Source organism: Anomaloglossus baeobatrachus, chromosome 9 (genome assembly GCF_048569485.1).
Source record: "Anomaloglossus baeobatrachus isolate aAnoBae1 chromosome 9, aAnoBae1.hap1, whole genome shotgun sequence".
In the NCBI taxonomy this organism is placed as follows: Eukaryota; Metazoa; Chordata; class Amphibia; order Anura; family Aromobatidae; genus Anomaloglossus; species Anomaloglossus baeobatrachus.
In genome coordinates, this window is record NC_134361.1 from 23446877 (window position 1) to 23473720 (window position 26844).

Below are 26844 nucleotides of genomic sequence, written 5' to 3' on the forward strand. Positions count from 1 at the left end.
TAGATTACATACAGATAAAATACATTACATGCTCTGTACTGATCGCCATGCAGTGACAAGCAAAAGGGTAACAATGGTTTGAGCTTTTGACTTCCAGGCTCCATATCTCACCATCCACTACAGCTCTGAGTGTGAGACGACCTTCATTTTATAGGCAGTCATCTTGGCTATCTCATACATAAATGTGACTTGCAGATATTCAGCATATAATTAGTTATGCAGATTCTTGTCCTGTCACTGCATTGTTACTGTTTTGCTCCTAGTGGTGGAGAAATCTTTTTTTTCCTGTATACTACAAATCACAACCTGTTCTCACATTTCCTAATAGCTCAGTGTGTTATTAGGTTGATTCACAAGTGAAAGGTCACTGGTTTGAATCGAGGAGCAGCCATGAAGATTTCCCAAGAAAAGAGGAACAGCCTCATCCAGCTCATTGATAGTCGTCTCTCGGTCAAGAAAAGTGCCAAACTGCATCACGTGAGGCCATGACAGTTGTAAGAATATGAAATTAAACACATCTGCTCGCCACTGCTCGATACTTGATCAAGTGTTGGGGTATTCGGACATGCTCATTACTCGATCAAGGATTGCGGGTACTCAAGGGCCATGCTAGAGTCCCCGCCTCACATGGTTTTTTTTGGCTGTTAGACAACCAATCAATATACAGGGATTGCCTGCCATGCACGGTAATGTCGTAGCCGTTGGCTACTGGCTTTACTGTGGTTGCCCAGTTGGATCACGTCATCAGATCTTATAAGACCCAGAGGGCGCGATACTCAGCATATGCTCCTCTAGAAGTAGTTTTGGGAGAGTTGATGTAGCAGGGAAAGCTTAGATTACAGCAGGGGTGTACACTTGCACCCTTTAGTGCCTTTCATGTGGCACTAAAGGGTGTTTTTAGCCTTGTTTAACTTAATAAATAATTTAAAAAATTGCATGGGGTCTCCCTTATTTTTGATAACCAGCCAAGGTAAAGCAGACAGCTTGGGGCTGGCATTATCAGACAGGGAAAGTCCATGGTTATTTTGTCCTTCCCAGCCTAAAAATAGCAGCTCGCAGTCATCCCAAGAAGTGGTGCATTACATTAGAGGCTCCAAATCTGGCACTTCGCCCCAGCTCTTCCCGATTGCCCTGGTGCGGTGGCAATTGGGGTAATATTTACTGGGGGTAGAAGTCAGTCAATCACATTGTGCTGCTTTACCAGCAAGATATCATCTTTTAAAATTAAGTCTGGAAGTGCATTAGGGAGTGGTGATGCACTTACAGCTTCTTAGCCTACTGTATTTCTGCGCTAGCATCACCCTCCCCTGGCTGATTTACAGGTCAGTGGCCAGTCTACTAGAGGATATGACTTGTCAATCAGCCAGAGGAGGGTGATACTAGCGCAGGAATACAGCTAAGGCTAAGAAGCTGTAAGTGCATCCTCATGCCCAATTGCACTTCAAGAAAACATGATTTTAAATAGCACTTTGGGGTAATAAAGGGATTGAATGGCTTATTGTTTAAAGTGCTATAGTCATATTAATGGTTTGGGATATAACATTTTCAGACAGGTTCTCTTTAAATATCTCTAAACCTCTAAGTTAATGCCCCCATTTTCCTGAGTCTTGTGAATTGGGTAATATCCTCTGTTCTTCTGATCTGCAATCACCTATTGTGAAACCAAACTATTTATTTTATCATGTAGCAGAGTTCACAGGTCCTCACCCCCTGCTATATACACAGCACCAAACCCTCAGCGAGGCTCAGATCCCAGTAGGAGACAGGCGCAGAGAGACGACTGGGACAAGATGTTACCGCTATTGCTCCTCATCCACATAGCACGTAAGTACCTGAGATCCCGGGACATTTAATGAGATTAACAGAAGGAGCAGGTTTTATTGTAGCGAGAGATACGGTGGAGATGGAGCAGAGTTTCTGGGTCACAATTCATCCTGTATCCAGAAGTGTCAGTCTGTATTCAGGTGTGGACATATAACTAAAGCTCTCCTATAGGAACGCTCCACCTGCAGATCTACAGACTGTCACATATTAGAACAGTGCACAAAATCCAGCAGATACTTTATAGTAACATTTTACTATGAGGTTGTTTTTCTTTGCAAAAGGATTTTCTTCACAGCATGATGATGATATTTTGCAAAATGCCATCATATGAAATACACATGTATATGACCCTTGTGAACATACCCTAAACTAAAGGTATAGCCTGTAGGGGAGATCGTCCACCACTAGAAAAATTGTGTGTGATTTTTATCTTGTACTGATCTTGAGTTATTTCCTATAATATTTGCCAGAGCTGCACTCACTATTCTGTGCAGTCAATTTCTAGAAACATTACTTATCCTAAACCTATGCTGAGCTACACCTAGCATTATACTCCAGAGCTGCACTCACTATTCTGCTGGTTCAGTCACTTTCTATAAACATTACTTATCCTGTACTGATCCTGAGTTACATCCTGTATTATACTCCAGAGCTACACTCACTATTCTGCTGGTGCAGTCACTGTGTACATACATTACATTACTGATCCTGAGTTACATCCTGTATTATACTCCAGAGCTGCACTCACTATTCTGCTGGTGCAGTCACTGTGTACATACATTACATTACTGATCCTGAGTTACATCCTGTATTATACTCCAGAGCTACACTCACTATTCTGCTGGTGCAGTCACTGTGTACATACATTACATTACTTATCCTGTACTGATCCTGAGTTACATCCTGTATTATACTGCAGAGCTGCACTCACTATTCTGCTGGTGCAATCACGGTATACATACAGTACATTACTTTTCCTGTACTGATCCTGAGTTACCTCCTGTATTATACTGCAGAGCTGCACTCACTATTCTGCTGGTGCAATCACGGTATACATACAGTACATTACTTTTCCTGTACTGATCCTGAGTTACATCTTGTAAACGCAAGAGTAAGGAGTGTGGCCTTGGTTGTCGGTGAAAAGGTGGCCAAGTCCAAAGCCACCTGGATGTGAGATTGGCCATTGTGTGGTGACCCAAAACAGTCTTCAAACTGCCCCTTTTTGTGCTTGTTGCACCAATATGTCGCGGACGGAGGAGGGGACGCTGCGCTCTCCCACTGCTCGGGTCCGGCTGCTGCTGCTGCTGCTCGGTGGTGGCTCGAGCGGTGGGCCGGATCCCGGGGACTCGAGCGGCGCTCCTCGCCCGTGAGTGAAAAGGGGGGTTTGATTGTGGGGATTTGATATTGTCCGTGACGCCACCCACGGTTGTGGTGAGGTTGGTGACACCACCGCTGCTCTGGACGGGGATCCCAGGAGCGATGGCAGGGAGCAGCCTGGATGTTAGTTCTCCCCTCCGTGGGTAGGGGGTTGGTTGTCCCGGGGCCCGGTGATGGGGTAGGGATGGATGGCAGGCGGGTTACGGGGCCTGGTGAGGTGCAGGGTCGCGGGGGCAGCGCTGTGCCGCACGGCACGGTGGTACTCACTCAGCCAATGATAAACACAGAGTCTCCGGTAAAACAAACGGCTGGATGGATGGGTCCCACAGACGGCTGCGGTGTTTCTCCTCCCGGCAGGTTGATGGTGACTGCCTTTCCCTGCACCTTTGTAGTGTAGACGGTTCCAATGGGTTCCCACCGGTAACCCGCTCCTCCAGCTTGAAGGTTGCTGAAGGAGCCCCTTTTGCCCGCAGGCTCTGGCCCTGGGAACTTTAGCCTTGGCGGTGACTGTGCTTCCCTCTCTCGGTTGGACGGTTGCCTTCTGTCGGGACTTGGCTGCTGGGAAACCCAGGAGGTTCCCTTCGCTAACAGATTTGACAAATTGCATGGCGACTCCTAGCCTTGTTGGGGTCTGTAAGCCCCTGCCGGATGGTGCTGGCTTCTCTTTGCGTACCGGTCCGGTACCGCCGGGCCACCGCCCGTCCACGGTCCTTACGGCTAACTCCAATCGGCCTCTCCTGCAGACGGTCACCACCGTCTGCCAACCTTGCTGTTCCGTCCGGGCCACACACCCGGACCACTTTCTGTCTGCTCCTCTACCACTTCACTCCTTCCACTTCAAACTCTAAAACTCAACTCTACCCCTTCCTTTTCCCGCCTCCAGGACTTTGCACTCCTCGGTGGGCGGGACCAACCGCCTGGCCCACCCCCTGGTGTGAGCATCAGCCCCTGGAGGGAGGCAACAAGGGTTTTTGTCTGACCTTGGTGTGCATTACCGGGAGTGTGGGGTGTGTTGGTGTAGTGCTTGTGACGTCCTGGCTTGCCCAGGGCGCCACAAATACATACAGGACTGTTCCGCGTTCCGTGGAGCATGGATTAGGAGACTCAGCTACCCCGAAAGTGGCCAAAGTTTTTATTCCCCCCTCCCCCAGTTCTTTTGCACAAGTTGTGCCCTCCTCTAAGGACATTACATACTACCCTGTCACCCCATGTACATTGTCCCTTTCCCCATGGACTCCACCCTTACCCGATGCTCCTGGGCAATGTAGTACAACAATGGACTGACAACCGCAGAGAGAAAAGGGAGAGGAAGGAAACGTCGGACCATGTAGAGTGGGTCTAGCGTTGTCGTGCAACCTGACAGGAAAGGGCCGGTGCATAAACACTGCTGCCCATGGCAGGAAAAGACTGATGCCTACGAGTGATGGCTTGTTTTAAAGGTGTACTCTCATCGGTACCTGGATGAAAACTCTGGCCTGTGGCTGTAATTCATGTGAACTCTAAAGTAACAGTTTTTATTAGCTCAGGATTCTATGTATGTGGAAATTAAAGTTTTATGGTCGGTGACGAGCATATTTAAGTGGGGAGGTGTGTAGGAGGTGGACTTGACCCTGTACTGGTTATGCTATGCATTCTAAAGTATGTGTTATACTAATTATATTGTATATTAATATATAAAGATGCAGGTTCCAGATGTAGTAGAGCAGGACTATTGCCAAAATTTGCAAGCTAGTGGTTGGGCTAAGATAACAGCTGAATGGAGAAGATTGGATTAAAGGGGCAGTGACAGATGTGGGAAGGAGGACAGTAGGGAGGCCTCCAGAAGGGGCAGTAGAAAATAGGGTTCAAGTGAGAGAAAACCTGACCTCGGTGCTAGGGCTGGTTAGGGACACCTGAGGTAACCTCAAGAGCTCCAAAGTCTACAGGTCACCCTGGTGGGCTTCGAGGATCTTTCGGCTAGATAAGCTGATGTGTAGAATGGTGAATGCAGCTCTGAAGTGTAACACTGGCTGTGAGATTGGAATATGTGGTATCATTATCGTGTAAATTGGGAAAAATATGTCTGCCCCATGGTATAATTATTTGGTTCTCTTCCCAGGTTATTTTGTCTTCACTCACACTGTCGCATTTTGGTTTTAGTGTCCATTGCTGCCTCTGTCCCTGGATGTGATCTTGGTAAAATACCCATTACTGGTGGGATTTACACTGTGAGTGATGGAGGAAATGTTGGCAGTACGGTGGAGTACAGCTGCCCTCCAGGAATGTACCCGCACCCGTCCTTTTCCCGGGATTGTCTCTACACCGGTCACTGGACGGATGAGGACGTGAAGGCGCAATGTAGAGGTAACTGACTATAGACATCTTCTATAGACAAAGACAAAAAAAAAACTAATCCCGCATTGCACCATGGACTCATGGATTTCTGCCTTGGATTTTCTTTTGATGTGCATCAGATCTGACCATTAATTTCTTTTTAATAAATTACCATGCATGTTTGGCTAAAATCCATATTCACAACTGGGATCTACTAACATTTTTGGCATCATTTAGGTTCTACAGCCCCTGTACACAGCGAACTGGAGAATGACTCTACAGTAAATCGGTCAGTAGGCTGCTTCTGACAGCAGAGTGTACCACTTTATCATTCTGAACTCTTCTAAACCGATTTAATCCCTCTGCTTCCTGGAGAGGTTGCTGGTTATTCTATTCAGTTTGGAGCTAGCCAGGGAGCAGAGAGGACGTGTTCTTACTGCTGCTGCTATCTGTGGTGATTGTTGGAAGTTATTCCTTCTACCCCCTTTCGTTTGTACCCTTACCCGTACACCTTTGGTTATCCCTTAGTACAGGTTTTAGACATAGATCAACTCAGGAAGCTCCAAGAAAGCTGCCACAAGAACCAGAATGAGTCATTGGAGCCGGCTATGTGCAGTGATACATAGAGGCTATAGAAGCCAAAACTCTGAATGAATAAAAATTATATTTTCACTCATGGACGATCCAGTATATTAATTTTACGTGCTGTTTGGTCCCTTTACCCTTGCAGCTGTGCAGTGCCCCACACCCTTCATTTTTGAAAATGGAGATTTTTATCCTCGGAAAGGGAAATACTTTGTGGGAGACGTCCTGTATTTCGAGTGCTGGGGAGGATTTCACGCATTTGGACACGGAAACCGCACCTGTCAGGCAAATGGAAAATGGAGCGGAGAAGAAGCGAAGTGTGATGATCAAGGTACAAATCTGATATATAAAGCTCAGTGTATGTGTGTGTGTGTGTGTGTGTGTGTGTGTCCGCTAAAGGAATCCGCACCGTCGCATTTACAATCACGAAATTTTGCACAGACGCCTCATGTTACTCAGGGAACATCATAGAGTATGTTTGGGCGGGAAAATTTAACCCCGTATTTTCAAGTTACGCTACAAAATCCTACAGCCATTAAACTGAATGGAGCTGGGAGCTATAGGCTATAAATAACAGTCAGTGGTTGCTATAGGAACAAAATAAACTGTTAGTATAAGATAGGATAGACGGATAGAGAGAGAGACAGAAAAAGACAGACAGAGAGACAGCCGGAGAAAGAGACAGCCCTGGAAAGAGACAGCCGGGCAAAGAGACAGATGCCCAAAGAGACAGCCGGGCAAAGAGACACCCCTGGAAAAGAGACAGCCCTGGAAAGAGACAGAGAGAGAGAGAGACACATACAGATACAGAGATTGAGACAGATAGACTGATGCAAGCAGAGAGATAGCAACAGACAGTCAAGGAAAGAGACAGACAGACAGCGACACACACAGACTGGGAGAGAGACAGAGAGACTGTTACTATCCGGGCAACGCCCGGGTACTACAGCTAGTCTAATATATAAAGCTGAGTGTATGCATGTAGGTGTGTATTTATGTATGTATGTGTGTGTATGTATGTATGTATGTATGTATGTATGTCCACTAAAGGAATCTGCACCGTCGCATTTACAATCACAAAATGTTACACAGACGCCTCATGTGACTCAGGGAACGTCATAGACTATGTTTTGACAGGAAAATTTAACCCCGCGCTTTACAGTTACTCTCCAAAAAACCTGCCTCCTTTAAAGTGAATGGAGATAGGAGCTACAGCGTATTAATAGCAGCTGTGAGTGGTTGCTATAGGTACAAAATAAAATGATAGTATAAGAAGCTTATGTGTGAGGTAATAAGATGTCGGTGGAGACACGTATAGAGAGAGACAGAGACAGACATAAGCACAGACAGAGTAAGAGGCAGACAGGGAAAGAGACAGAGACAGTCAAAGAGACAGACACACAGGGAAAGAGACAGAGAGAGAGAGACAGTCAAAGTGACAGACAGAGGCAGGCAGACAGGGAAAGAGACAGAGGGGTAAAGAGACAGAGGGGGAAGAGACAGACGGGGAAAGAGACAGACGGAAAGAGACAGATGGGGAGAGCTAGACGGGAAAAAAACAGACGGGACAGAGACATAGATAGACACAGAGAGAGAGACAGACAGTCACAGAGAGAGACAAACAGACAGAGAGATATAGAGAGACAGATAGAGACTGATACAGACACAGACAGAGAGATAGACACGAACAGACAGACATGGATAGAGACATAGCCACACATGGATAGAGACAGACACACAGACAGACAAGGAAAGAGACAGACAGAGAGACAGACACACAGAGACAGACAGACAGGGAAAGAGACAGACAGACTGACAGAGCCACACACTCAGAGACACACAGAGACAGACACACAGACAGAAAGAGATAGACAGACAGACTGGGAGAGAGACAAAGAGACAATTACTATCCCGGGCAACGCCGGGTACTACAGTTAGTATGTCATAAAAATGAAAAAATAAATTGTATATAAAAATTAATATTGGGCGACTCCTTATCAAAATTTCAGATGGTCATTATTAAGAACTCTGATGAGTCGCTTTATCCCAGAAACATATTGGGCACCAATCACCGACTATTGTATAGAAATGTACCCCCCCTGCCCCCCCAAAAAAAACAACCCCCAAAACCCAGAAATGTCTACTTTTTTTAATGTTTATATACTAAATGTTTGACATTCTGAGATCCAAAAGCGTTTTTATTCTATCGATGTATTTGTATTGAAGGGGAATCTGTCAGTTGTTTTTTTTTTGCATGGATTCTGATTCCTGAGATGTATCACTTACTGGTCAGCTTGCTGTCGTTTCGATAAAATCCCTGTTTTCTCTGCTGCAGATCTATCTGTTCTCTAAGTGCTGAGCTCTGTATAACCCTACCCACACCACTGATTGGTAGCTTTCTGTGCATATTCAGAAAGCTGCCAATTAGTGGTAGGGGTGGGGTTATACCGAGCTCAAGAATATGGAGGAATGTATGGCAGTCCTCTAGTGATAATCTCCTGCTGATAAAACAATGATTTTATGATTTTTCCAAAACTAAAGCAAGCAGCCCAGTAAGTGATGTATCGCAGGAATCCGGATCTCTCTCCATATATCATTCTGCTGTCAGATTAGGTGTCAAAAACCTGTGACAGATTTAATCTTTTCTCTTTACATCTCCCCTACTTTTGTTTCTCATACATTTATCCCATAGAGGGCGACTGTCCAAATCCAGGAGTTCCTATTGGGGCTACAAAACTAGGTTCTTCCTACAAGTTTGGAGACAAAGTGACATATGACTGCGAGATGGGGCTGCAGATGTTCGGCTCTAAGGAGAGAGAATGTATGGAGAGCGGGCGCTGGTCCGGAGCAGAACCGTCCTGCAGATGTAAGGCCATTAGTCTTTATGGCATAAGCTTCCATACTCACCATATTCACCATTGTGTAGACTTCCATTATTCCCCTTCTTTCATTGTCTGATCCTACAGCTACCGCATTGTAACTTGATATAGTTGTCTGAGATTAGATTTATAGTTAATCCACATATTAATATATTTTGCAGCAAGCATATTTAGCTGTAATTCAATGCTTAAAGAATAACTATTTTTTTAAATTTGATTCTTGATCAGCCTTTGCAACGTTATTAAGCTTTGTCATATACTCCATTACCCTATTTCACTTCCGTCTCTTTCAAACAAAATGCTCTTTTGCCTATTTCATACCCTTTTAGAAGCTCCTTTGAACTGCTGCTCTAAGAAGAATTCATACTGTGCAATGGTTTACAAGCACTCTCTGTGTAAGCCTCTCTGCTCCCCTCCATGTCGAGACAGTGAGAAAGTTTGTAAATAGTGTTTTGGAGTAGATTCTTACTGAAACAGCAGTTCAAAGCAGCTTCAAAAGAGCATGATCTAAACTATTAAAACAGCACTTACATTGTGGATTTTGCAAGAAAAAGAAGCAAAATAAGGACAGAGAATTTTACAAAAATGTATAACTTTGCAAAGGCTAATACATAATTAGATTTAGCAAAAATTAGTTACTGTAAAAAAAAACATTTTTTTTAATGTATTTTAATGGTTACAGACGTCACAGAAACCCTGAGTAATGTCATCCTGTAGTTACATATTACTTGACTACCTATTCCTTCTCTCCTACTGCCTGTAGGGGAGTAACACATGACTACACAAGGTGTGTTTGTAGTCTGTGACCATGGAGACACATAGGTCAGCATAGGAGCTGTATACACACAATGGTAGGATCTAATTATTTCATATCCATTGAAGACTTTCAGTATAGAATATTGTAGATGTGTGCTTAATTGTAAAAAGTAAATATTGCAGGTTGTTATCTCTGTATGTAGTGTGACAGGGTGATGCACTCATTGTGCTGTTTGAGGTAGCACACAGGAACACTTTCATGTAAAAAGTCCAACGGGTTTATTCACAGCACAAATAAACCGCTCTTCAGGAACATAACATAAACATGGTTTCCAGCTCGCAGAAGTATCACACTGGAGCAATCTCAGCCTCCACGCACTGACTCCAGTCAGTATACACACTCCTCTCCAGAGGTACCATGTGGAGGTTTCACAAACCTCCATACACTGATCCCGGGTCAGAAGAAGCAAATCATCTGTTTTCCTTCAGAGGATTCCTTCCAGAGACAACACAACCTCTATACATGGCGAATCCTCCCTTCTCTCAGAGGATTCCTCCCAGAGGTGTCACAACCTCTATACATGGTCTAGGTCCCTTCTCTCAGAGGATTCCTTCCTGGATCCATCACAGTCTCCCCACACTGACCATGTGTCAAACAATCAGTCTCATTTTGACACGTGAGACACATGCATGGGCAGATGTATGTGTATAGCCAGACCCACCTGTCTATCCAGCTATCCGTAAATCCTGTCCCTGGAACACCCTAATAAACCTCGTGATACCAGAGTGAACATCCAGGTTTACACCATCTTCTCGATACATACCCTCCTCCATGTTACAGTAGGTTAAGTAACAAAAAAAAACAAAAACAGGTTATTTTTTCCCAGAAACAGCGCTACACTTGTCAAAAGGGGATGTGTGGTATTACAGCTGATGCTCCACTTACCTAAAACAGTCATAGCTACAATACCAGATATAGGTTATAGAAATAAGTATTGCTGTTTATAGGGAAAAAAAAGGATCAGTTTTGTAATATGATACAACCCCTTTTAGTAAGATTTTTGATTATTAATTAAACCAGTCATGTCCCTAAATACTATTAACCTGCTACATGTGGTTAATATGCAGGTAAGTAATTATATAATCCAGCTTGACCAACCAGCATGGCTACTGAAAGCTGCCGGCTTTCAGTCATAGAGATGTGCCCGGAGCAGCTTCAATCGCTGCTCAGTACAGAGTGATTTAGAAAACATAGGGCAGTATATATGGACTTCATCAAAGATGAAAAGCAACAACTTCAAAAAGCATACAGTTAGGTCCAGAAATATTTGGACAGTGACACAATTTTCGCGCGTTGGGCTCTGCATGCCACCACATTGGATTTGAAATGAAACCTCTACAACAGAATTCAAGTGCAGATTGTAACGTTTAATTTGAAGGTTTGAACAAAAATATCTGATAGAAATTGTAGGAATTGTCACATTTCTTTACAAACACTCCACATTTTAGGAGGTCAAAAGTAATTGGACAAATAAACCAAACCCAAACAAAATATTTTTATTTTCAATATTTTGTTGCGAATCCTTTGGAGGCAATCACTGCCTTAAGTCTGGAACCCATGGACATCACCAAACGCTGGGTTTCCTCCTTCTTAATGCTTTGCCAGGCCTTTACAGCCGCAGCCTTCAGGTCTTGCTTGTTTGTGGGTCTTTCCGTCTTAAGTCTGGATTTGAGCAAGTGAAATGCATGCTCAATTGGGTTAAGATCTGGTGATTGACTTGGCCATTGCAGAATGTTCCACTTTTTTGCACTCATGAACTCCTGGGTAGCTTTGGCTGTGTGCTTGGGGTCATTGTCCATCTGTACTATGAAGCGCCGTCCGATCAACTTTGCGGCATTTGGCTGAATCTGGGCTGAAAGTATATCCCGGTACACTTCAGAATTCATCCAGCTACTCTTGTCTGCTGTTATGTCATCAATAAACACAAGTGACCCAGTGCCCTTGAAAGCCATGCATGCCCATGCCATCACGTTGCCTCCACCATGTTTTACAGAGGATGTGGTGTGCCTTGGATCATGTGCCGTTCCCTTTCTTCTCCAAACTTTCTTCTTCCCATCATTCTGGTACAGGTTGATCTTTGTCTCATCTGGCCATAGAATACTTTTCCAGAACTGAGCTGGCTTCATGAGGTGTTTTTCAGCAAATGTAACTCTGGCCTGTCTATTTTTGGAATTGATGAATGGTTTGCATCTAGATGTGAACCCTTTGTATTTACTTTCATGGAGTCTTCTCTTTACTGTTGACTTAGAGACAGATACACCTACTTCACTGAGAGTGTTCTGGACTTCAGTTGATGTTGTGAACGGGTTCTTCTTCACCAAAGAAAGTATGCGGCGATCATCCACCACTGTTGTCATCCGTGGACGCCCAGGCCTTTTTGAGTTCCCAAGCTCACCAGTCAATTCCTTTTTTCTCAGTATGTACCCGACTGTTGATTTTGCTACTCCAAGCATGTCTGCTATCTCTCTGATGGATTTTTTCTTTTTTTTCAGCCTCAGGATGTTCTGCTTCACCTCAATTGAGAGTTCCTTAGACCTCATGTTGTCTGGTCACAGCAACAGCTTCCAAATGCAAAACCACACACCTGTAATCAACCCCAGACCTTTAACTACTTCATTGATTACAGGTTAACGAGGGAGACGCCATTAGAGTTAATTGCAGCCCTTAGAGTCCCTTGTCCAATTACTTTTGGTCCCTTGAAAAAGAGGAGGCTATGCATTACAGAGCTATGATTCCTAAACCCTTTCTCCGATTTGGATGTGAAAACTCTCATATTGCAGCTGGGAGTGTGCACTTTCAGCCCATATTATATATATAATTGTATTTCTGAACATGTTTTTGTAAACAGCTAAAATAACAAAACTTGTGTCACTGTCCAAATATTTCTGGACCTAACTGTATATATGAAAATGGAGACAGAAGTCTTTAAATTTGCCTGATGAACACTATACCCCATAATCACATAGTCACCAATCAACAGCGCTAGTGCACATAAATTTTTTTTTTTTATTTTTAATTGGTCAGACACAAAGTATAACAGGGGTATAGACAATAACAATGTTTTAAGAGCAGGTCCCCCGAGGAAGTCATTTGCACGAAACACGTGTTGGGACTGCTCCCCATGTGTCCCCGCATGTGCCCTTACTCTGGTAAGCCCCACTCTGGTTTCTGCGCTGTGGTGATGTTACATGTAATTGCTGGCTTAATATGTATTGACATTTACTTTTGTGATCCTGTCCTGTATATTATCCTTCTGGAAGTCAGCTGGCTATCCTGAATGTTTTCACTTGATGACCCAGCGCTCACCACTGTGGGGAACTAAGTGCACCACCTACAGTTAGGTCCAGAAATATTTGGACAGTGACACAAGTTTTGTTATTTTAGCTGTTTACAAAAACATGTTCAGAAATACAATTATATATATAATATGGGCTGAAAGTGCACACTCCCAGCTGCAATATGAGAGTTTTCACATCCAAATCGGAGAAAGGGTTTAGGAATCATAGCTCTGTAATGCATAGCCTCCTCTTTTTCAAGGGACCAAAAGTAATTGGACAAGGGACTCTAAGGGCTGCAATTAACTCTGAAGGCGTCTCCCTCGTTAACCTGTAATCAATGAAGTAGTTAAAAGGTCTGGGGTTGATTACAGGTGTGTGGTTTTGCATTTGGAAGCTGTTGCTGTGACCAGACAACATGTGGTCTAAGGAACTCTCAATTGAGGTGAAGCAGAACATCCTGAGGCTGAAAAAAAAGAAAAAATCCATCAGAGAGATAGCAGACATGCTTGGAGTAGCAAAATCAACAGTCGGGTACATTCTGAGAAAAAAGGAATTGACTGGTGAGCTTGGGAACTCAAAAAGGCGTGGGATCCACGGATGACAACAGTGGTGGATGATCGCCGCATAATTTCTTTGGTGAAGAAGAACCCGTTCACAACATCAACTGAAGTCCAGAACACTCTCAGTGAAGTAGGTGTATCTGTCTCTAAGTCAACAGTAAAGAGAAGACTCCATGAAAGTAAATACAAAGGGTTCACATCTAGATGCAAACCATTCATCAATTCCAAAAATAGACAGGCCAGAGTTAAATTTGCTGAAAAACACCTCATGAAGCCAGCTCAGTTCTGGAAAAGTATTCTATGGACAGATGAGACAAAGATCAACCTGTACCAGAATGATGGGAAGAAGAAAGTTTGGAGAAGAAAGGGAACGGCACATGATCCAAGGCACACCACATCCTCTGTAAAACATGGTGGAGGCAACGTGATGGCATGGGCATGCATGGCTTTCAATGGCACTGGGTCACTTGTGTTTATTGATGACATAACAGCAGACAAGAGTAGCCGGATGAATTCTGAAGTGTACCGGGATATACTTTCAGCCCAGATTCAGCCAAATGCCGCAAAGTTGATCGGACGGCGCTTCAAAGTACAGATGGGCAATGACCCCAAGCATACAGCCAAAGCTACCCAGGAGTTCATGAGTGCAAAAAAGTGGAACATTCTGCAATGGCCAAGTCAATCACCAGATCTTAACCCAATTGAGCATGCATTTCACTTGCTCAAATCCAGACTTAAGACGGAAAGACCCACAAACAAGCAAGACCTGAAGGCTGCGGCTGTAAAGGCCTGGCAAAGCATTAAGAAGGAGGAAACCCAGCGTTTGGTGATGTCCATGGGTTCCAGACTTAAGGCAGTGATTGCCTCCAAAGGATTCGCAACAAAATATTGAAAATAAAAATATTTTGTTTGGGTTTGGTTTATTTGTCCAATTACTTTTGACCTCCTAAAATGTGGAGTGTTTTTAAAGAAATGTGACAATTCCTACAATTTCTATTGGATATTTTTGTTCAAACCTTCAAATTAAACGTTACAATCTGCACTTGAATTCTGTTGTAGAGGTTTCATTTCAAATCCAATGTGGTGGCATGCAGAGCCCAACTCGCGAAAAGTGTGTCACTGTCCAAAGATTTCTGGACCTAACTGTATATCATTGTATGTACCCTTGCAACATGCGGCTTCACATGGGGATTTAATCGCCTCTCTCTGTCTTAACCTGCTCTTAAAACATTGTTATTGTCTATACCCTTGTTATACTTCGTGTCTGACCAATTAAAAATATATATTTTTTTTATGTGCACTAGCGCTGTTGATTGGTGACTATGTAATTATGGGGTATAGTGGTCATCAGGCAAATTTAAAGACTTCTGTCTCCGTTTTCATATCAGCACAGAGTGAGTGGCAGCTGTGAGCTCATCCCGGCACTTTCACTGACAGCTCGCTCTGCAGATTATCTAAGCAGAGCCAACTGTCAATCCAAGTGGCGGGGCGTGCTTAGCACTCACTGTGTGCTGCGCACTGACTAAAGCCACCTCTATGACTGAAAGCCGGAGGCTCCTGGTAAAAATAAAGTTCATTTTCTCCCAACAGCTGCAGCTGCACAGCTTGAAAGAATTATCAACCCGCAGATTAACCCTTTATCCGCAGGTTAATAGGATTTGGGGACAAGGATGGTTCACTTTAAGGTGACTGATATCTCTTTCCTCCACAGACTGGTACACGTTTGACACCCCCGAGGAGGTGGCGGAGACTTTCTCTGCTTCGCTTTCTGAAACCATTGAATCATCCAACCCAAATAAAGTAGAAGGTAGGAGAACAGTACGCGGCATGACCTCCAGAGTGGAAAATACCTATGCTATAGCGGGGAGGGAGGGGGACAAAATAGGACACTATGGCTTTATGGTGGGGAAGAGCTGATGCTGCCTTAATTCCGCTTTCCATGGTGCATTAATACAAGGACTGGCACTAAACAAAAAAAAAATTGTGATAAAGCTGAGATCATTAATATGTCCTCCACTCAAGGATTATAATTGACAGCCAGATAAGGAAAGCAAACAGGGCCAGGTCCAGGGTCCACCATTACTCTGGAGCTCGGCTTCTTGGGAAGAGCCTGTTGATGTTTGGTTTGGAGGCGGTATGATAGGAGTAGCTGATTTCCAGACAAGCGCCCATCATACAGAATGAGGGTTAGTGACGGAAATCATCAACGCTGTTTTTTTCAGACACTTTTCTATTTTAACTTTCAGTATTCTATGTAATTTTTTTGCTCCAAATTTTTCAAAATTTTCCGTTTCTTCGTCCCCTTCTTCCATCACCCATAACTTTTTAATTTTCCATTAATATTGCCATATGAGAGCTTGTTTATTGCGGGATGAGTGACACCATTCATTCTGCCACATAAGGAGAAAAAATTCCGAATGCGATGAAATTGCAAAGAAAGTGCATTTGCACGATTTTTTGGGGGTTTTTTTGTTACCATGTTCACTATAGAGTAAAACAGACCTGGCAGTAAGATTTCCCAGGTCAGTACGAGTCCACTGATACCAAACCTGTAGATGTGCATTTTCTTTTGTTTTATTATTGTTTTATTTTCAGGGGGCAAAAGGGGGGTGATTTCAACTTTTAGTTTTAGGGGTTTTTTTATTATACTTTTTAAAACTTTTTTTTTTTTTTTTACATTTTTTATTCATTTTACTAGCCTCCTTAGGGGACTGTATGACTGTACTGTCCGATCGCTTCTCCTGATCAGAGCGATGCTGCAGGATTGCTCTGATCAGGAAAGATGATGATTTCCTGTGAGTGAAAGTGCTCTGCCAGCATCCACAGGAAGTGAGTCATCACAGTGACAGGAGTCATCATCTGATCCCACGCTGCCATGCCAACCCATTGGCGCCCCGTGATTGTGTCACAGGGCCACCGATGGTGGCAGAGATCTGCGCAATCCCCGCCGGAGTGCTTTAAATTGTGCTGTCAGAATTTGACAGGGCAATCTAAGGGGTTATGTAGAGCTGCTGTCCTGGTACCTGAACTTCTTTGAATGCTGCAGGTCCCCTCAAACTCTTGTTTGACGTCATACTTCACTGGCAGATTCAAAAAGTACTTTCATCCCACTCCGTCCCACCCACAGGGATTTAGCTTGCACTATTGAAAGGGCTTATTCGGACAACACTCCACCGCCAGTGCTTCTGGCCACGACCTACTCTTCTACTTTAAGACCCCACTGACCTTCGGTCTTGCAGGATAATTCGTTGGGTATTCTATCCAGGAAAACAGACGCCACCCCGACCGCCTGGATTTAACCCTGCTTCTGGGGACGCAGTTACAACCAGTCCTCTAGTGAGTAGGACCCCGCGTGTCCGATGTCAAAGGTCGACCCTTAGGATCCTTTTTTAATTAACGTTTGGGCTTCTTGTCTCTTTCTCCTCACTGGGGACTCTCCTGTCCTCCCTCTACATCCTGTCTTATTTATACGCTATACTCCTCCTGGCATTAAACCCCTTCTTACTTAACGAGGTGTCAGGAAAGCAGTGAATGGGCCACGTTGCCACCTGGTGGCCACTCACCAAAACACACTGTTGGGATTTAAGAAACGTTCATGCGTGCCAGCCACTTCTACAGGGGTGACAGAGCCTTGACCCTCCCCCCCTTACAGTTAACAGGTGCGAGTGGATCAAAAATCCACTTACGCATGTTAGTCACACATGTCTGCTGATCAGATTAGCAGACATGTGCGGAGATGACCTCGGGCTCGCAGAGCGATCCTGTGGTAACTGGACAGACACTGCCAAGGATGTACAGGTATGTCCTTGATTATGAAGGGGTTAAAATGTTATGCATTAATCTTGAGTTAAGCAAAAATAAAGCTGGACAGATTTTATACTCTTCCAGAAAACTAAGGTACAACAGTGACATTTTCAGAAATTTGAAATAATAAATTAGGCTAAAACATCCGGATAAGGAAACTTACGCCCTTAGTGCCGACCAGGAAAAAAAATAAGAAAAAAACCAGAAGTGAACGTTAAAAAAGGCACAAACTAAATAATAAAAGCCACTAATAGGCTCACATTTGCGAATAAAAAAATGAATATGACTTTCCCTGTTTCAAAGACAAGAGGCCTTTTATCACCGTGTGTCCGGGGCCTGTGGGAAAAAGCCACGTCCAATGCATTGATTCTTATTTACTGGTCTGCGCAAGAGCAGGAGTTACTCTGCCGCCAGTGGATTGGGGTGGTCTGGTCTACTGAGCATGTGTGACCACCAGTACTGGACACATTTATGGGAATAAAAAAAACAGTAGGGGGCGCCATGACTAGTGTAATCCACTAATGCCTAGATAAAGGTAATATATTTAAAAAATGTTTTTAATTAAACACTAGATGAGGAAGCGATAATAATGATAAAGACTTGACAGCTCAGGAGCCATATACTGTTCTGGCTCAGGGGGTGTCATCCGTCGCTCACATTGGGACAAATTTACAGATTCTGATACCTTTTTTTGGTAACTTTTCTCTCATTCTTCCTGCAGGGGAGACTCGTCGGAAAATAGGAGTAACAAAAGGAGGTCTCATGAACATCTTCATTATCTTAGATACCTCTAGAAGTGTTGGACCAAAAAACTTTCAAACAGCCAAGGCGATCAGTGAAGTGTTCATAGAAAAGGTACGAGTGATGGTGTCTGCCCTCTCCAGGTCCGCCTGATGTCGGACTTAGTTTACAGTCTGGGAAAGGCTATAGATTCTTAAAACATACGAGGGGGGCTGCTGAAAAGTTTTTGGCTTTACCCAGAAAAAAACTAAATAGAATGATGACTTTCCATTTATTCCACATACTCTGCACTGATGTCAACACACTTCTTCCACCGGTATTCCAAGTTCTGTAAGCCTAGCAAAAAGAAGGATTTTGGTTGTGCCTCAAACCGGGCATCTGTAGCAGCCATGGCATCAGAAATGGTGTGAATTTTGGCACCCTTGAGGTGTTTCTTCAGGTTTGGAAACAGATGATAGTCGGAGGGAGCTAGATCCGGTGAATAAGGTGGGTGGTCACCAGCTGGAAGCCCAGCTCTGCCAGTTTTGCCGTGGTCACTTGTGCAGTATGAGCGGAAGTGTTGTCTTGCAGGAACAAGATTCCTTTGGACAGCTTGCCGTGCCTTTTGGCCTTCAATTGGTACAAAAGTTCAATGTAATACCTTGCATTGATGGTGGAACCCTTTTCAAGGTAATCCACTAGCAGCACGCCCTCCTTATCCCAGAACACAGACGCCATCACTTTAGTGGCTGATTTTTGCACCCTGAACTTCTTTGGATGAGGAGAACCACTGTGCCTCCACACTTTTGACTGCTCCTTGTTTTCAGGGTCATACAAATAAATCCAGGTCTCATCTATAGTGACCAGTCACTCCAGGAAGTTCTTATCAGTCCGGAAACACTGACAAATGGACCGGGAAGTTTTCACTCGCATGCTTCTCTGATCTGTTGTCAAATGTTTGGGGACCCACTGTGCAGATCGCATCCTCATGTCCAAATGTTCATGGATAATGACACAAACGCGTTCACGAGAAATCCCCATGATGTCTGCTATTGCTTTACCTGAAATTCGTGGATTCTCCAGTATGAAGTTGTGCGCATCATTGACGATCTCCGAACAACAACCACTCTCGTGTGTCCAGGACGTTCTTCATTATTGGTACTGAAGTGGCCCATTTCAAATTTGGCAACCCAGTTCTTACGTGTGGAATATGAAGGGCATTGATCCCCCAATCACCATGAATATCCTCCGCGGACTTTCCTTGTAGAAACAAGAATTTTATCCCTCCTCTGCTCTCAGCTGCTGTGAATATCGCATTAGACTCCGACATTTTGTTTTCCTGCGTGCGTAGAACACTGTTGCCATAAGCAACAAACACAAAATGTTGAAAATACATATTAGACACGCAAGGCTTTCATGTGATGTAACATTCATTACCATAGAAACAAAAAAAGATCACAAAGCCAAAGACTTATCAGCAGCCCTTCCTATAGGGAACAATTAGTGACAGGTTACGTAGATATCAGAAGTAAGTCTATGGACCAGGCCTGCTGCATGCACGGCAGGTATCAGAATAAGAGATGAATCCAATTCCAGCTACTTAACGCCTTACATTCCGCAGTCAACAGTAACAACGGCATCTAAGCAGTTAGAAAGAGCAGTTTGAAAGGGAATGAGCTTTTGCCACAGTTTTTCAAAATCATCATAAAAACCACTTCAATTTTTGGAAACAAAAAAAAGAAAAACACCACAATTAACTATCTAAGTCCAGACAATCGCATATGTTTAGATTCGAAGTTCTTGGACTCTAGAATTGCCCAATAGATCACTAGGCAGATAAATTGGCTAGTGATGTGATACAGGGATGGTTGTTGGTGTACGCTGCCCTCACTCCGTATATCCATCAGGTCAGGAATCATGGTTGTAATCATACAGGACATTATTGGTAAGATTACTCTTTGCGTTTCTTCTTGTAAATTGTATTTGACCTGTTATCGTTCTCATCTGATGACCGGGGTAGGATATGTATATCATTGTCTGTTACAGATCTCCAGCTTTGATTTTACCCCTCGCTACGCTGTCATCTCATACGCATCATTTGTAAAACCCATTTCGCTGCTGTCTGATGATGATAGTACGGACCCTGACGCCGTCATTGATAAGATTAAAGCCTTTAAGTACTCAGGTAATGGAGCTCACGTCACTTTCCCAATAACTTTACTAACTATATAACATCACACACCATCAGTCCCAGACTAATAGTCTACAGTATTGAGAACTATAAAGGGGTTGATAAGTTTAGAAAACCCATCTCCAAACACCCTAAATGGGAATTCTGAATTAGTAAGGGATATACCCATAATGGTGTACTCCTCTCTCCATCCCAGAGTGAAGAGGAAGCATCTCTCGCTTTGGAGAACCTATCCCGTCCTGCATTACATACATGCCATTATATGAATGAGTACTGTGTAATACTCATGCATGTGGAGCTTAGAAATATGTGGCGCTCACCACTGCTTGTTTTTTAAGATAGCCCTTTATTGGGACATTATGTTCAGAATGTGGAAAAAAAGGAGCAACAGCTGTTTCGCCAGTCACCATGCTTCTTCAGGTTCGCCAAAGCCTGAAGAAGCATGGTGACAGGCGAAACAGATGTTTCTACTTTTTTTCCACATTTTGCACATGATGTCCCAATAAAGGGCTATTCTTAAACAGAAGCGGTGGTGAGTGCAGCATATTTTTTTTTTGGTCTACATGCATGAAATCTTACATTTCTTTTGGTTGAGCACCATATATACTGGTCAATACCTGAAAAATATCAGACTCCTTGTGTCCTATTTATTAGCTGTATTTGCTTGACATATATTCTGTGTTGACGGGAATTGTGTAATACTTTCCCCTGTGGTGGAACTGCTGAGAAGTCGATATATTCCATTACCCACAGTGACAATTGCATCTAAATGGTTAGAAAGAAGAGGTAAAAACTGCATTGGATTCTTGGCACAATTTTCGAAAATCGTGCCTAAAACGCTGCAGTTTTCGGAAATCCTCAGTAAAAAATGAACTATCGTTTTACTTAAAGCCTAGTTTGGATTTTCATACTCTCGGTCTCCTAATCTCTCTGCGTCATCCTATCCATAAAGTATGCAATGAAAACAATTCCTGTTCTATTTTTAAGGGCATTTTGCGTTTACGTATTATTCCAAATCTGATTTTTCTTTCTGACCATACAACTTATTTCTTTTCTAGCTCATGGAGACAAAACTGGAACGAATACTCGGGATGGTCTGAAGGAAGCTTTCAGCATGTTGTCTCTGGATTATATGACAGATCCCAAAAGGTTCCAGGAAACAAGAAATGTAATCCTGCTGATGACAGATGGCAAGTGTCAGGTCACATATTAATATGCTGATTATTTGTCACAACCTTAGCCAGTACCTCATCCTTGTCCTCTTCAGATACATATTTTCCTCAGTCAATGTTTCATCCTCACATCTCACAGCTGGTGCTTCACCCTCACATCCCACAGCTGGTGCTTCACCCTCACACCCCACAGCTGGTGCTTCACCCTCACATCCCACAGCTGATGTTGCACCCTCACATCTCACAGCTGGTGCTTCACCCTCACATCTCACAGCTTGTGCTTCACCCTCACAGCTGGTGCTTGACCCTCACATCTCACAGCTGGTGCTTCACCCTCACTTCCTACAGCTGGTGCTTGACCCTCACATCTCACAGCTGGTGCTTCACCCTCACATCTCACAGCTGGTGCTTCACCCTCACATCCCACAGCTGATGTTGCACCCTCACATCTCACAGCTGGTGCTTCATTCTCACATCTCACAGCTGGTGCTTCACCCTCACATCTCACAGCTGGTGCTTCACCCTCACATCTCACAGCTGGTGCTTCACCCTCACATCTCACAGCTGGTGCTTCACCCTCACATCCCACAGCTGGTGTTTGACCCTCACATCCCAGAGCTGGTGCTTCATTCTCACATCTCACAGCTGATGTTTCACCCTCACATCCCACAGCTGATGTTGCACCCTCACATCTCACAGCTGGTGCTTCATTCTCACATCTCACAGCTGGTGCTTCACCCTCACATCCCACAACTGGTGCTTCACCCTCACATCTCACAGCTGGTGCTTCACCCTCACATCCCACAGCTGGTGCTTCACCCTCATATCCCAGAGCTGGAGCTTCACCCTCACAGCTGGTGCTTCACCCTCACATCCCAGAGCTGAAGCTTCACCCTCACATCTCACAGCTGGTGCTTCACCCTCACATCCCAGAGCTGGTGCTTCACTCTCACATCCCACAGCTGGTGCTTCACCCTCACATCCCAGAGCTGGAGCTTCACCCTCACATCTCACAGCTGGTGCTTCACCCTCACATCCCAGAGCTGAAGCTTCACCCTCACATCCCACAGCTGGTGCTTCACCCTCACATCTCACAGCTTGTGCTTCACCCTCACATCCCACAGCTGGTGCTTCACCCTCACATCTCACAGCCGGTGCTTCACCCTCATATCCAAGAGCTGGTGCTTCACCGTCATATCTCACAGCTGGTGCTTCACCCTCACACCCCACAGCTGGTGCTTCACCCTCACATCCTACAGCTGGTGCTTCACCCTCACATCCTACAGCTGGTGCTTCACCCTCATATCCAAAAGCTGGTGCTTCACCGTCACATCCTAGAGCTGGTGCTTCACCCTCACAGCCTACAACTGGTGTTTATGCACACTCCCACAGCTGGTGCTTCACCCTCACATCCCACAGCTGGTGCTTCACCCTCACATCCCACAGCTGGTGCTTCACCCTCACAGCTGGTGCTTCACCCTCACATCTCACAGCTGGTGCTTCACCCTCACATCCCACAGCTGGTGCTTCACCCTCACATCCAAAAGCTGGTGCTCCACTGTCACATCCCAGAGCTGGTGCTTCACCCTCACAGCCTACAACTGGTGTTTATGCACACTCCCACAGCTGATGCTTCATCCTCATCCCCAAAGCTAGTGCTTCATTCTCACCCCTCACAGCCAGTGTTTCATTTTCACCCCCACAGTAGGTGGTTTAAACTCACCCCCACAGCCGGTGGTTCATTCACAGCCAGTACGTCATCCTCATCCCACAGACTGTGTTTCCTACACTCTCCCACAGCAGGTGCTTCATCCTCACCCCCACAGCCAATGGTTCATCCGGACCCCCACAGCCGGTGCTTCATCCTCATTCCACAGCCGGTGTGTCCTACACTCTCCCACAACCGGTGATTTTTTTTTCTCACGCCTATAGCCAATGCTTTGTGTCACCACTATCACATTCATTCTCGTGTCCTCTTGACAACAATTTTCTTTCTCTTCCTTAGGAAAGCACAATATGGGTGGTGACCCTGCTGTGGAGATTAAGAAAATCAGAGAAATTCTGGACATCAGGAAGGACAATAATCGGGAAGATTTTCTGGGTATGGTTTATATATTTGTGATAAAACACTGCCTCATTACACTTGAATCTTGTATTGAGATAAATATTGTATTCTCTTCATTTTTTTTACAGCTAGTATACTGTAGTTTCTCCAATTTAGCAGGAAGGTTGGGTGATCGGTTGTCAGAGGCAGCCAGGAGCCCAAGGAAAGCTCAGTTTACTCTGTGAAGATAATCTCATTACATGTAGGTTGGTAGTAGGAGTCAATACGAAATCTCCAACAGGGCCTCCATAGAGTAGTATTGTCCCTTTTTGTGCCTAAGTACATTAGCAATGTACCCTTTCCCACATGGCACCTGTAAAGTAGTAACTTACACTTTTTATGTCCCAATACAAATGGGACATCCTCTATCGTATCACCTATACACTAACAATGTCCCCCATTGTGGCCCACATACCCTAACAATGTCTTTCATGTAGTCCCAATACCCTCACTATGCCTCCAAAGTGGTCCTTTTCAACTACACCGCTTCCTCATGCATTACCCTATGTAGGCAGAGACCTTATTGTGATGGGACGCAAATCAGATGGTGTTGCTGGCCTTTGATAGACCTGGAACGTCCAAAGGTATTACAAAGAATGGAGCCAGCGGCTCTCTGCTCCGCAATGGTTTTCAGCTGGAAGTGCGTCTGAGGACAAACATCCAGCTGGAAAGAGCTCTTGTCTTGTCAGCAGTTGGCCTCCTCTGTTCTGCACTCTCTGCTACCACATTTTTATGCCCCAGTATTGACATATATTTTGTTTTATTTTGTGAGCTTTATGTTACACTTTGGAAGAGCTGGTACCACTATCGAAGACCTTTAGTAGAAGTTAAAACTCAATCTCCCTCCAAGTAAATGAGGTAGAATTTCGTCAAAGGTACTGATTGGCCGGCTATCTAACATCCATGGGGGTCTATGACTTTTTCCCAATAGCGATTAAGAGTGAGAAGAAAGATATGGCATGTTTACATTTCAAAGGTCTGAGAGTGACTTATTAGCCTTATAATTGTTGGTGAAGCAACAAGTAAGACCAGCTTTAAAGATGGTAAGTAAGACCACCTAATACAAGCCTTTTCACAGTGAATGCCCACCATTTCTTCCTGTAGATCTTGTCCACGTTCATGAAGGACATGATGAAAATATATTCATGTAATTTAACTTCTCAAAGTTTCTCTACATATTACATTATTCCATATCTAATTACTTTTCTTCCATTTATAGACGTTTATGTCTTTGGGCTGGGTGATGACATAAGTGAAGAAGCAATCAATGACCTTTCATCCAAAAAAGATCCCGAGAGGCATGTCTTCAGGATGGAAAGTGTAGATGGTATGAAGAAGGCCTTTGACATAATGTTAGGTGAGAGCATTTCTATTTCTTTCTTCGGGACTGTTCTAACGTCATTGTTCCTGCCTGTATGGAACGTCAAGACGATGAGACCTCAGGCTGGAACAGGAACAGGTAAGTATATCAGAGCAAATAGCTTGGTGGTCCATTCTGGTCCTCTACTGTAGCTGGGCTTTACTTCTGTGCCTGGCATTCTTGGCACCTCATGCACTTACTAGGTCCCGTGACGTCTGTAGGTCATACTTAGAAAGTGCAAGAGGCATTGAGGATGCAAGTTGCCAGGAACAGAAGTTAAGACTGTAGAGTTGATCAAACATATTCACAGGACCATGGTTCAGTGGCCATGTTGGTAGTCCGTGATTTCTGGTCCAGAGCCCTGTGAACACTTTCCACCTACTGGCATCTTTGGCAACACTTCTGATTACTAGGTGGTTTGCACTTCAACATTGATGTTGTACTGGGCCTACTAATCAGAAGAGGCACCGGGGATGTCAGGTTTTGTGGCATGGTCAGCTCTAGAAAACTGCCTTGGTCAGGCTGCGACAGAGAACAGAACTGACAAGGGTAGCATGAATCTTTCTGTTCAACTCGAATAATAAAGCAACCCTCCACCCTGGCACTGAGAAGTGTATATATACAGTTGTCATGTATAGTGACCCTACCTAATGTCTTTTTTTGCCTGTTGTTCCAGTTCAGTTAGATCTTAGATGTAGGCTTCCATAGGGAGCAGTGATATGTAACAGCTACAACAGGAAGGCAGGAGACAGACGTACCACTATGCTTGCCACGGAGCTACAGTGGCCATCTTTGATGCCGGAGGACAGGAATGCCGGTCTCAATGAGACAAACTGAAGACACCTTACAGAGTGATGGTACACTGTTAGTATAGTCACCGTTTAGTGACAAGGTGGAGAGTCACATTATTGATTGTTTTTGTGAGTTCAGGGATGTATAGATGTGTGCCTGTGATGGGGATCAGGTAAAGTCCAGATCACATCGGTTACATGGTGACACCAACATTGTTTTTTACCCCATGAACTTTAATCTTGTCCTACACATTACTTTCAGATGAGACAGAAGTTCTTCCAATGTGTGGACTTTCCAAAGAACGACTTGACGATTATGAAGGCCTAGAAGAAGTGTTCCCCTGGATTGCTAAAATTACCATCACAGTAAGTCCATAACTACTCAGTGTCACAAGACCAAAGATAGTGTAAGAAAGCCCTAGACGTGCCACAAGAAGAGATCTAGTGTCAAAAAGTCATAGGTGAGAATACTATAAATGAACAATGGCCGTATCATACAGATCTAGAGTTACAGATGAATTGCATTGAAAATCTAAGAGAAAACTTCTGTCTGGTACCAGTGAGCTGCCAGAAAGCAACCATTTTCTAGTAAAGTCTTTCTCCAACTGGTTTTAAGTGAATACTTTTGAGTAAAACATGTCAAATTCATGGAAATCCAAATTACTAAGTTTCGATACACCTTGCATTCATCTTAAAGACAGAAAATTTCAATTAATCTCTTCCTGCCATGAGAAGGGGTCGATTGGCATCAAAATTTGCTCCACTAGATCTATAGTTACCAGAAGGTCTGTCTTAGGCCACTCTCACACATCCGTGCATTTAATGGTCTGTGGGGCAGGTCAGTATGTTTGTCGGTGTGTATGTTCTCCGTGTGCTGTTTGTGTGCTATCCGTGTGACATCCGGATAGCACACGGACAGTATGAACTTGTATACTTACCTGTCCCTGGAGCTGCTGTTACTTTCGGGTCCGTGAATATGCATGAGCATAATGAGTGGGCCCTGAAGGACGTTTGTCCTTATCTCCGGTACGTGTGGAAACGTACGTCATGCGTACCGGAGACACGGAAG

General features: G+C 44.2%; 1 protein-coding gene across 1 annotated transcript in view; it reads left to right on the forward strand.

Annotated features, from left to right (window-relative positions):
* Window positions 1-1765: 1765 nt before the first annotated feature.
* Window positions 1766-26844, forward strand: part of LOC142250320 (complement factor B-like) — a 35352-nt gene continuing 10273 nt past the window's right edge. Inside the window, exons 1-11 of the mRNA XM_075322463.1 lie at window positions 1766-1824; window positions 5341-5544; window positions 6245-6430; window positions 8792-8965; window positions 15345-15440; window positions 18159-18292; window positions 20204-20342; window positions 21407-21538; window positions 23526-23621; window positions 24844-24981; window positions 26038-26141. Coding sequence (XP_075178578.1) covers window positions 1791-1824; window positions 5341-5544; window positions 6245-6430; window positions 8792-8965; window positions 15345-15440; window positions 18159-18292; window positions 20204-20342; window positions 21407-21538; window positions 23526-23621; window positions 24844-24981; window positions 26038-26141 — 1437 coding nt within the window. The 5' untranslated portion in view covers window positions 1766-1790. The remainder of the gene's footprint in view (window positions 1825-5340; window positions 5545-6244; window positions 6431-8791; window positions 8966-15344; window positions 15441-18158; window positions 18293-20203; window positions 20343-21406; window positions 21539-23525; window positions 23622-24843; window positions 24982-26037; window positions 26142-26844) is intronic.